The 12,553-nt window shown below is 40.7% G+C and overlaps 1 protein-coding gene across 1 annotated transcript in view; it reads left to right on the forward strand.

Annotated features, from left to right (window-relative positions):
- Positions 1 to 777: 777 nt before the first annotated feature.
- Positions 778 to 12,553, forward strand: part of rnf13 (ring finger protein 13) — a 39,131-nt gene continuing 27,355 nt past the window's right edge. Inside the window, exons 1-3 of the mRNA XM_070908570.1 lie at positions 778 to 964; positions 3,735 to 3,987; positions 4,315 to 4,395. Coding sequence (XP_070764671.1) covers positions 3,874 to 3,987; positions 4,315 to 4,395 — 195 coding nt within the window. The 5' untranslated portion in view covers positions 778 to 964; positions 3,735 to 3,873. The remainder of the gene's footprint in view (positions 965 to 3,734; positions 3,988 to 4,314; positions 4,396 to 12,553) is intronic.

Below are 12,553 nucleotides of genomic sequence, written 5' to 3' on the forward strand. Positions count from 1 at the left end.
TGTTTAAAGTTTAAAGATATACTCAAATGTTTTACTTAAGTACAAGAAGTAATATGATCAAAATAATTACAGAATGATGAAAAATTACTCTCTTGCGGAAGAGTGTTCCCTTTCAGAATGTGGCATGTCGATGTCCCCAGAGTTTTAATGCTTTATGTGGTCATACTTCTTCACATAATCTTGAGAACTTGTAACAATGCATCAGATTTTACTAATTTACTGTAGGTTATGGATGTAAAGCTCTGCAAAGTAACTATTATTATATCTACACAAATATTTTTGCATGCAGAACAGGCTTGACCTCCTGGATTGCAGCCGTAAACACTGGTCATGCATAAAGGATTTCCTAAAAAGATGCACTCCATTTACTATAGAGGGTGCTAGAGATTTAAAAGTGTGAACTGTTTTCAAGACTTTTTTTTGAGGGTGGAGGGTGTCAACACTCGTGCTGATGAAAAAGAGGATATACTTTTTTCCATTTAACACATATAGTTTCTTTAAAAGTTCCATTCTGCTGCCAGTTAATCGCACAATGCGCTGATGCAGCTGTAACAAAGTGTAAATATGGGCTAGCTGCTCGGTTCAGGCAGTTCATACGACTGTAAAAGGCAGTATGTGGTGCCATCCATTGACATATGTACGGTGCCATCACGTGGATATGTTTACGTCCAGAGTCATTTCCGGAATAGAATGATTGACAGGTGATTCGTCCAATCAGACGCTGAATGTAAAGCGGTGCATGTGGCGGAAGTTTGTGCTCTCACATGAGAGAAGGAGCAATCGGAGGGGATTAAACTGTAACGTTTATGTTCATATTCTCTGACTCACCGTACAAACGGGATGAAGTCCATCCAAAATCGTCGGTGTTGCACATGATCCTTGACACGACGCATAGTAAAGGAGAGCGATGTCCGTGCCAGCAGCTAAGTTCCTGGACGAGATAAACCTCCAGGCAGAAATAAAGGTAAACACCCACGACAAGCCAGCTAGCTACCTATGTTAGCATCAGGCTAACTCGGGCACAGGGCGCTCTGTTTTTGTAGCTAGCTGCACACCTTTTAGGGTGTCCATACCAGACCACTGGTTTATTTATGTGTATAAATATACCCCAGAGAACTGGAGCTATCTCAAAGTGCTTGTCATTAACGCTACTGGCTATATTTGTAAAATCTGTTTCGTGTGTATACCGTAGCGTTACATTAGCCACTCAGATTTGGGGTTATAAAGGTTTAAAGTTTCTGATGAATGGTTATTGTTGGCAATGTTGGCAGCATGATTTGTCATTTGCTTTTTATCTTCTAATCACACTGGTTTGTAAGTTTAGCCGTCTCACAATTACCTCAGAGTGTTTTTTAAGAAAAGGTTATTGCAGTCATTTGGTGTTTAGTCATCACCTGCTTACAGTTGTCATGAGTGATGCTGCTTTCACTTCCCCTTTGCTTCTTCGTTGTTGAGAAGATCCTCTACATAGCCAGTTTTAGAGTGATGTCTCTGGCTGTCCTGCCACACAGTTTGGGAATCTCATGTAATAATCATTTTTAGAAGTAGAGTCACAGATGTAAGCTACTGTTTTCGTAGAGAAATGACCTGAGTAACAACTTGCAGGTAGGAAGACATGTTTGTAATCCTCTAAAACTCCTCTCTGAAATGTTGTATGACACTGATATTTAATTCAAAAAAAACATTAGGGTTGGGTGATATGATGATGTGTACTGTAAGACAAAATTTTGGTTATACAGTGCAGCTCTCCCTGTAATATTGCAAATAAGTGGGCAGGACTGTTTTTTCCCCCCGATATTGGATATATAATATTGGATTATGAAGTGCCTTGATGTGTATTTAATTCTGCCAAAACAGACACCCCCATTACATTATTTTATGTATAAACAGTTCCTCAATTCAGTGATTAAAATTATGTGACCTAATTTATGATATATAATTATGTGACCTAAATTATGATATATGTCAATATTGCAGTAAATATTACATATACTCTAATAGAATCTTTGATCCATATCTCCCACACTTAATATAAATTTATTTGTTGTCTACTTGAATGATCAAGAGTTACATTTTTTAGCTTGTGAATTTTGATACAATGCATAATATGAGTGAATATATAATATATAAAATATTATATATAATATATAATGAGTATTGGGAAGATGTTGTCATAGATCTCTAGTTGGTCATCTTTTTATGGGTAAATAAATGGAGACTCACTTAAAGAATCAAATATGGCTTCACTGTACACATAACAAAATATTTTCTCCCAATGCCTTCTCTCCAGATCCTCTAGTGGTGATGATAATTAGACGATTGGCTGGTTTTTGGTCTCGACTGAGGAAATTAGGCGATGCCCTCACAGAGCAACATGCTTTACTAGAGGTGCTCAGTATGTAAGACTGCGTTTTGTGGGAAATGGCTGCAGCAGCATTAGTAGGACAGGAGGGATAAAAAGTTATATAACGAAGCCTCACTCTCGTTTTCCACAGATGTGATTAGGGCTTAGAATTGAACCTCAGTACTTTGTTGTGCAGATCGGACAGATAAAGCATGTGTGATTTCATGAATAGATCTAGACTTCATTGTATTTAGCTGAAAGATGAAAGGGCTTTGGGCACTTAGTTTAGTTAATTACTAGTATGTACATGCGTACTTTTCTTTTAATATGACAATTAGTATTTGTAATATGTATTTCTAAAAGATATTTACCAAAACTTATTTAGTTTGAGGAAACAGTGTGAAAGTCAGGATTTTACAGGTTACCTTTCAAGGATGCACCTGCTTTAAAAAAGGTCACATTTGTCACATCTGAAAATATTTTGCCAAAACGAATCTTGCATTTTCTACATTTGAGCTGAGGCAATTTAGTGACTGCAGATGCTTAGACACAGTGGAGTGTTAAATAAATGAGGACAGGTGCTGTTAAAGTCTGTGTTTTTTAGATGTCCCCATCTGTTCGAAGCATTACTGCTACAGTATAATAGGTACATTTGACATATATAAACTATACACATGGTGGCATTGCAATGAAATGAAAAAGACAGAAAATCTCTAATGGCCAGATCACACAATGTACACAACAAACCATGTAATCCTCAAACACTACTTCCCTACTTTGCAGCTTGACAACACAGCTTAGTGGGCCAAAGACCAGAAAGCCCTTAGCTGTTGTTTTCTCCTGACCTGATCACATGCCGTTTGTACTTGTACTTGTACCCCTTATGCTGTGATGTTAGGCCTGAAGCTCACTTCAGTTATGAGGCAACTGGCCAGCTAATGAACATAACAGATGCAAACATGAAGCCTCACAGGAACTAGCAGCAAGGCAGTCCTGATGCTGAGCTGAGACAGTAGCTTAATGAAAATTTACTGCAAGGAAAATATCGAAAAATCATTCTCCAAATGTGTTCTGCAAGCTGAAATTCGACTAAATTCCACTTCTAATGAACCTCCAGAGGGCATACACATGGAGTGAGATAATCGAAAGACCAGACGCAGGACAGTGCACTGCTGCAGCAATCGGCTGGAGTCAAACACCTGAAAATAGCATGACACAGTCCACTGGGTCAACGGCTGAATCCCAGTGCAGCTAAATTGGTGTTATGAGCCAAATATGGAAGGTTTCTCTTCAACACGCCAACAACAACAGACAATCAAACAACATCACACCTGCATGAAAGTTCCTCTTCTGTAGCTCACATGTACACAAACATTGGTGTCTTTTCTAGGTGTGACGACAGCAGGCGGTGTATAGGGGCTTCACTGCAGGCCAGTGTGCGTGGTCATTTGTGTGTGTGTGTGTGTTTATGGTTGTGTATGTTTGTGAGTGAGTGGCATAGCAGCGGGGGGTTGTAACGTGATGCCAAGATGCTGCTGTCCCTGGGAATGCTGATGCTGTCGGCCACGCAGATTTACACCATCTTCACTGTCCAGATCTTCGCCTTCCTCAACCTGCTACCCGTGGAGGCCGACATCGCCGCTGTGAGTAATTCTTAATACTTGTAGGACCATACATAGAAATATACAACAATAATATAACAGTGTGATGCAGAAACACACCTGCAATGGGATGCAGGTGTCTTGCAGGTGATCTTGTTTTTTTTGCAAACTGATCAACAATGATAAGTGATAGATATTTCAGGCCTGTGTTTTGTGTCTTTATGCCCCCTAATGGTCAAAAATCACTTGGTGAAGCTTCATGCGGGGGAAGATTTCTCTCTTGGATAAATAAAGATGGTATCCATCTGGTTGGATGATACACCAGCCTCCATAAAATATCTTGAAACATATCTTTTTTCTATCTTTCAGTACTCATTTGACAATAAAACAGAGACCTTTGACGACCTGCCTGCACGGTTTGGCTATCGACTGCCCAGCGACGGACTGAAGGTGAGTACAGAAGGGTTGGAGGTGTTTGTCTGACAAGCTAATGAACCGATTTAATGTCAAGTCCCTGCAAATCATTCCAGGGCTTTTATGATCTCTGAATAGATATTATTTTGGCCTGTTTCCACTTTACAGCTCTACTGAATTAAAGTTTAACCATGAAAACATAAAAAAAGAAAGATAGTGGGTAAAGAGAAGAGGAGATATTCCTGCCTCATAGGAAGTGAACAAAATAACCATTACTTTCTGTTAGAAGGAGCAGATAATTAGGAAAGCGTGCAATATAAATGTAAAAATGTACATGTGATCTTTTTGTGAATGTGATAAGTTGGTTTTTACAACTTCAAATCAACGTACACGGCTTGTTTTCAGATATTAACAAAATGTAGCTTCACTATTAAGATTAAAAAGACTGGTTTGTAACTTGCTGGTCATGCCCAAATTGATTAACAGGTATTTTAATACATGCACTAACACTGGGAAACAACTATAATGTTGCTAATGTTTTATGATGATGCTATTAAAGATTTATTTACATTAGTAATGTTTGTGAACATCAGAAATCGGGGTCAATTTTGAAAAACATGCAAAATGGTTTTCAAGTCAATATAAATGTCTATAATATGTGTTGCAGGAGCCAGCTGCACTTCAGAATGACAGAGCACACATTGTAGAACTACTGCAAAAAGTATTCAAATTACACTCTGGTTTGACTTCTATCGGAGTTTAATAACATGTAATGAAACTGCTCCCAAACTTAACTGCTCTGCGTTGAGGATTGTAATAATGTGTGTTGTTGTGAGGTTTCTGTGTGCCAACCCCCCACCCCCTCTATAAAGCTCACAAACAGAAGGGATGATTCATGTCTGCCATCTAAGCTGGTCATTGTGGTGTTCCTCACAGTCAAGAGCCCAGTTGTTGTTGTACAAAAGCTTTTGGGGCACAGAAGCAAAATACTTTGTGCCTTGTTTTGTGTTTGTGTTTATGTGCAGATTAAGTACTGTTTATTTCGACATTCATAATTACTGCAGCTCATCTGAATTTAAGGTTGCTATGTTTAGCATCATTGCACCACTATGGCAGTCCCACAGCATCATTTTGGCTTTGTCACATGAGGTGTGACCCCATGCTGTATTTTAGGAATTAAGGCTCTGGTTGAGATGATTGTTAGCGTCGATCTCACACCATGAAATTTTAAGGCTCTAAACACTTGGGAGTGTTTCTGTTTCCCATTTGCTGCTGCCTATTTTAAACAGAAAGTTGTGGGAAGTGACAGCAACGGGAATGCCACCACTCTTTAAATATTTTTTTCTAATAACAAACAAAATCTGACATAGTTATAGAATTTCAGGATAAGCACTTTTTAAGTGGCTTGGCCAGTTAACACTTCAACAGTAATGTCTTCAGTTCGATTCTTTTTTTTCGCCATATTAATTACCATGTTGTTCCCGACTTGCCATGCCTGCATAATGTGCTGGGATCACGCTTGCTCACAGTCGGCTATGGGTACAGTTATCCCAGCCGTATTGGCACACTGTAAAAGGGGTGCATGTTCACCAAAATATGTGTAGGACATGGTTGTTAACTGCAGAACTGCTAGTATGCACTCTTTAATCACTGCGGCGAGAAACTAAAAAATCACACAACACAAGGGTATTGCATGTATTCATGTTTGTTTATGTGGGCCACGCCACAGGTGGGCTATTCTGAATGATGTGCCACCTGAATCCAGGCAACCAGCAGGGATTATGGCACACAGCCATGTTTCTTTATTTGTGTGTGTGTGTGTGTGTGTGTGTGTGTGTGTGTGTGTGTGTGTGTGTGTGTGTGTGTGTGTGTGTGTGTGTGTGTGTGTGTGTGTAAGTAAGATTCTGTGTTATGAAAGCTGAAAAAAGGCTTCGTCTCACTGTTACTGGCTCTCTGTCTTAAATTCACATTTAATCTCTGCGTCTTATTTTTCACCTCTGCTGTCCTGCTGCTGTCTCGCCGGGGCAGAGAGACCACGTGCCATGCAGACATGCTGCCCTAGTCCCTGAGGGCTAAACTCAATCCGTCCATTTTAAAGTTACCCTCCTCTGCCCTGCCTATGTCTGCGTCTGTCTGAGTGAGTCTCAGTGAGCTGTTAACAGACAGCTGCTGTGATTTACTGCAGCACTCAGCTGGACTTTAATGTAAGAATTCAACCACATTATCACAGATTGAAGAGTTGAGAAGAACTTCTACTCTTCCTTACTGGACAAGCTGAAGATTTGCCATGTTTGTCAGACAGTGATAATAATTCCATGATTCTTGCCATTGTTGGATTGTGTTGAAATGCACTTATTGAAAGTCATTTTGGATAAAAACGTCAGCTAAATATGTAATGTAAATAATGAAATATAACCTCCTTTTTAATATGCCAGCATTATTTGCACCTGTTGTTCAGATGAAATTTGACCTGTGCAAATTTTGTGAGTCTTAGTAAACCATAAGAATACATAATTAACCTCTTTCATCAGACCGTACATGTACTGTCCCTCCATCTACTTATTGCCCAATGCTCTCACAACTGCATATGCAATAAGGACACAGGAGCACCTTGCAAAAACTGCATGCAAACTGCAAGGCCTTAATACATCTGTACTTGAGTGATAACTTCCTGATTTTCTAACTAAAAGTGAGTTTTGAAGTAGTTTTTGAATATGTAATGTGTATATGCTTTTAACTTGCACTGTACATTGTACACCAGCACATTTGTTAACCTTTTTTTATTATTATGAGATAAACCCACTTCAAATGTTGTAGCCTTGCAGCGCTGCAACTGTATAACGCCTGGAGAAACCTCTGGCATCACAAGGCAGCACAAGCCTGTTTGTCTCCGGAGGATTCCCCACAGGGAACGAGGCTTCAAACAGAGCCCCCCCCCCCCCCCCTTTTTCCACTTACACAACCGAGGCTGTTTATAGTTGCTTCAGGGTCTCAACGCAAGGCCACTGCAAGCCCGTGTTCACCCACAGTATGCAACAGTTATGCTTTGTTTGATTTCTGACGTGCACATATTAGTAGTTTGATTTTGGAGATCCAAAGTGGAGTTAAAATGTAGCATAACAGAAGTTGCCTGTATTAGATTTGAAGACACAGAAAGGGTCTTACACTGTATGTCCCAGTCAGTATTTCAATTAATGGGATAGACACGAAGAAGAAGTATTCTGTTGTTTGTTGATAAATTAGGCAACTGATGAAAACTGTTGTTGAGAGAATCAGTTCCCCTGTTTGGTCACAAAGTTATTGTCGTACTGATGTTACACATTTGTAAACTATGCATGAATGAAAATTTAGGTCACAGGGATGTGAACAGTTTGATCGTAAAGCGTAAAGGTTCTTGGTTGTTGCAGCCGTACCATGACTGTTAAAAGATTCCTTAATTTCAGTAGACGCAGTGATTGAAGGTCAAGAAAGAGAGAGTGACGGCAGCAGACCTGACTTCAAACTGTAGACAAGGTTCAGCATTGTGAATTTGTATTCACGTATGATACTGGCCAAGAATCGATACCCATCTTAAAATAACTGTGTTCCCTTTTCGCAGCAAATTCTCGACACGCCACTTGGCACTTGTATTCCGTTTTTGTACCCACTTTCACATCCACAATTATAGACTGATCTGTGGACACGGCCTGTGAAGAAGTGCTTCGGTTTCCTTCGGAAAGTCTTTGTGGTTTGGATGGTGCAGCAACAGTTGAGGAGGACTGGGTTTGACCAGTGGTAAAGCCTCTGAAGCACACACTACAAGTGTTCCTTTTCGTGAACCATTAAAACCAGTTTTAGATGTGAGGACTTGTCCAGAGATCACAAAACTTCTACAAGACTATCACTACTTCTAATACTGCTTCAAAATATGTCTGAGTAGCTGACTAATTTTGTTACTTAAGAAGCAGCAGAATGGACTTCCTCTTATCCGTTGGTAAATACCACATTTTCCACAAACCTCTCTGCAGTTATTTCCTGTGGCTTTAATTGAAATCTACAGACAAGAATTTGATTGAAGTTGTTTGAAGAGTTTATAAAGAGGTGGCAGGAAACACTCCTCCCATGTCACATCTTGCCTCGAGTATTGCACGTTTAACAAAATATGTTGACATTGTGCATGAGGAAACAGTGTGTACTTTGAGTGGGTACTTGTATATCAAGCATTTTTTTCTTGTTTCCCCTGTGCTTGCATAGGTTTCCGCAAGTTGCTCCATTATCCTCCCACAATTCAAAGACATGCAGTTTAGATGAACTTCTCAATCTGAGTGAATGGTTGTCTGTCTGTGTTAGGCCTCTGTGTAACCCACTGTATTCACTAATTTCAAGTGAATTCATTTGTAATGACATTAAGACAAAATAATCTCAAGTCAAAGGTTGACTTCACCGCAGTCATGGGTCTTCATCAGCACATTGAACTCAGGTGTCATCACGAAACCCAAGTATTTGAAAGAAAATTGAAGCTCTGAGGAAGCTTGTAAGTGGACCTTAGAGATTATGTTGTCATGCGTAAGTCGATAATGTACTACCATTCTCAAATGTATTGAAATTGAACTTGAAAAGCCTGGAAGGATCCCTGAAGATCCCTGGACTTGAGTTTTGCTGTAATATTAAATGTTTTTCATCCTTTTGGTTTCAGCCAGTAATAAAGCCCGGTGTCTGCTTAAACATGCTCATATGCACACCCACTGTGTCAACATGTAACATTGGAAATGTTGACGCTGAAAGGAAGAAATGAGGGTTTGTCTCAGTTTCATTAATGGTTTGTCATGCAGATGAAGCACTAATGTGGTTACTTAATGAGTCAATTGTCTTGCGCCTGGTTCTGGTAAATGTATCATAATGAATTAATCATGGCTGTAATCATTCCTGTCAGTGTCCTGATGACTTGCTGGCTTTACAAGATAGTTTCAGGCATTTCTTGTTCACTTTCTCCATCCACATTTTCTCAGCCAGTCTAGAATGTGACCCAGAAACAAACCCACGTTTTTTACATTTAGACGACCCATTTCATTGGCATTTCCCATCCAGGTTGATTGCAGTAAGAAGGTCAAGGGTCAATGCCTCAGGACCCTGGTAATTGATGTAGTAAATATTGTGGTTATGGGCTAGTAATTTAATGATGAAAAGTGCTGCAAAGCTGGGTAGAAGTTAGTCTATTTGTTTGTCTGAAAGCAAGCTCTGTAGCTCCACCTGCTTCCTGTTATGGCCATGTATAAGGTAGGAGGTTTTGAAGTGGTTTAGGCAGGTTAAAGCGGGGAATCTGAACATCGTTGAATCTGAGTGTGCAGTCACAGAAGCTTTAATCTTCTTACAGGGATCCCCAGTCAGGCTGCAGCGAGTTATTAATTCCCCTGTTTTTCCCTGAACCCAGAGCCAATCTGCAAACAAGCCCTATAGTGAAATGTTAAGTGACAGGATTAAGTGCGATCACTGTGCAGTAATTTGGAAAAGTCCACCAGAGGAACCCCCCCCCCCCCACCCCCCACCCCCCCATACCACTTGAATTCTGCAACAACAGAAAATCCCTCTGACTTTGTTAGCACAAGTAGACACAAGTAAAGGATATTTGCGGTTACACTAGTCTTTTATTATATTTCACACTGATTCTTTTAATTGTTAAAATCAACTGTATTCACTTCTAGATCACAAAGAAAACAACCCCCCAGTATACGGGGAAGGGGAGCTATCTTTTCAAAACTTGCGTCAGAACATCAATATCAGGACTTTAGATTTTATCTCAAAATGTTTACTTGGGGAAAAATGGCTAAAGATGAGGAAAGACTAGTGGGTATTGCCATAACATGACCAGTCTGTTTCTTTGTTGCTGTCATTCTAAAATTCAGTATTTCCACTATCTTTCCTCTTCTGTCTGACACTCGTGAGCTAAAATACTTCACTATTTCAACATCACATGCTTGATGAATAATTTGTCCTTGTGTGGTGTCTTTCCAAACTTTGACACAAGACTAATGCCATAACGGGAATTTCACTTTGGTTTCGTTGCAACACAGGTTTCATGTTCTCTGAGAGCTGGTTTATAGGTTGTGGTTTTATTTCCCAGGTACAGGAATTGGTCCAAGTGATGTTGGTTTTAGATCAAACTCACAGGTCACATAGGGACTCATCCTGGCAAATGCAGACAGCAGATCCTCATATGCACAGTAACAAGATAATGAACAGTGGAATTCAGTTTAAGGTGGTATTAGATGAGTCTTGTGCTGTTTTAATTGATATCTGTGCTCAGACAGCATTTTATCACCGTCTCCTTTCAGTCTTCATTTTCAGGATTTCCCCTCCTTCCCCGGTTATTTCCTGTTTTTCCACCGCGCTCTGTATTCTGCAGTTCTGGCATGTGTTTTCTACCCAACAGAGGGCGCTCTTGCCACTGGTTCCAAAGCCAGACGAGGAATGTGAGGCAGTAGCACAGTGACGTCATTTAGCAGCAAGGCAGGGCTGCACTGGAGGAGGCACCCAGAGGTGATGGTGCTGTTGGGCGGTGTGTGATTCTTCACATTTTCTCCTTCCCGATGATCCCTGAATCTGACCTTTCATATGTCAGATCTTCTTAATGTTTCACTTCAACCAGGCAGTGCATTCAGTCAGCGACTTCGTCTCTTCGGTTGTGCAGCGCGGTTTGTTAGTAAATGTGATGTGTCACTGTGGTCATCTTCCATATGTGGCTCAGCTGCTGTTTTGGAGTCAAGTCAGCGTGGCAGCCGGCAAAGATACACTCACAGAAAATCAGTTTGCTGCTAGCAGACACCGGCCTCGTGTGTGTGTGGTGTGTGTGGTGTGTGTGTGTGTGTATGTGTGTATGTATGTGTGAGAGAGAGAAAGTGCTGACTCTCCTTGATATACGGGCTGGGTTTTTCAAGCGTTTGGCTTTAAGAGAGAGAGAGAGAGCAAGCTGAAAGTGGCGCCAGAGTCCCAGAGTCCCACAGCAGTCCACACTTCCTGTCTACCACCCTGGCTCTGACACACACACACACACCCACACACACACCCACACACACACACACACACACACACACACACACACACACCGGTGTTAGTTACACTTGCATAAGAGCAGCAGAGGTTTAGAAATGTATCTCACATCAGGTCCCTCCCTCCTCATCTCTTGTGCGTTTTCCTTTCATCAGCTCTTCTCCATTTATCTGCTCTGGTTCGTTGCTCCTTCTCTTTTCTCACCATCTGTCTGCCTCTTTTTGTCTTCACCTTTCTATTTTTGTCTCTCTCTTCATCCGTTTTTTTTTTTGGTTTTCCTTGTTTGTCTGCAATTCAGTGGGTCTCTGATTCCCTTTGCCTCCATATTTGTATCTTTTGCTGTTTCTGCTTTTGTTCTCCTTCCATTTATCATTCTGTCAGCCTCTGCCTAACCCTCTCTCTCTCTCTCTCTCTCTCTCTCTCTCTCTCTCGTCACTATCTCCCTCTCATCAGTCACTTCAAAAGCTGTTGTTGGAAATGGGACTGAGACAGGAAGCAGTGGAGAGAGAAAGAGAGATGGGAAATACAAGGGCCAGAGGTTTTCCAGGGCAAACTGTAAACACCATCGTCCTTTGAAGCTATTAGACTCTGTGATACATGCAAAAACACACAGGTCTTTATGGCTATATACGCACACACACACACACACATCATTTTTGTGCGTCAGTAATATTCTTCATTTCAGTGGAAAGTTCTGTATTCATTATGCATGCATTACCATGTTAAATTTATGTTTGATTTGCCAGTGTTCCATCTGGGGCTGCAGCAGAACGGCCTCAGCGTCTTTTTTTCCAAGTTTGTTTTTCATCTGTGGTTGTGATGGATGTTGTTAATCTGGGAGCAGCGGGGAGAGTTGAACAAAGAAGGCTGCTGCTCAGACTTTCGGCCAGGGAGCTGAGACTGAATCCTGGGATGTAACTGTGTTGTGTCTAGCCTCTTTAACAGTATGCAGGCTCATTAAGCAGGTCTTGAAAATCTGACAAAACTGTGTGATCGTATCTCGGAAAGGACTGCGAAACGCAGAAAAAATCTCGTTTATCAGCACTGATGACTTGCCATGTAGATGTGAAGCCACTGTCGTTTCTCACATTGTGATTGTGAGTTTAAAAAGGGTTTTCAGTGACTTGCCTACAGTCCATCAACTATCAACATAAATCATAATGAACAC

Source organism: Enoplosus armatus, chromosome 7, assembly GCF_043641665.1.
Source record: "Enoplosus armatus isolate fEnoArm2 chromosome 7, fEnoArm2.hap1, whole genome shotgun sequence".
Taxonomy (NCBI): Eukaryota; Metazoa; Chordata; class Actinopteri; order Centrarchiformes; family Enoplosidae; genus Enoplosus; species Enoplosus armatus.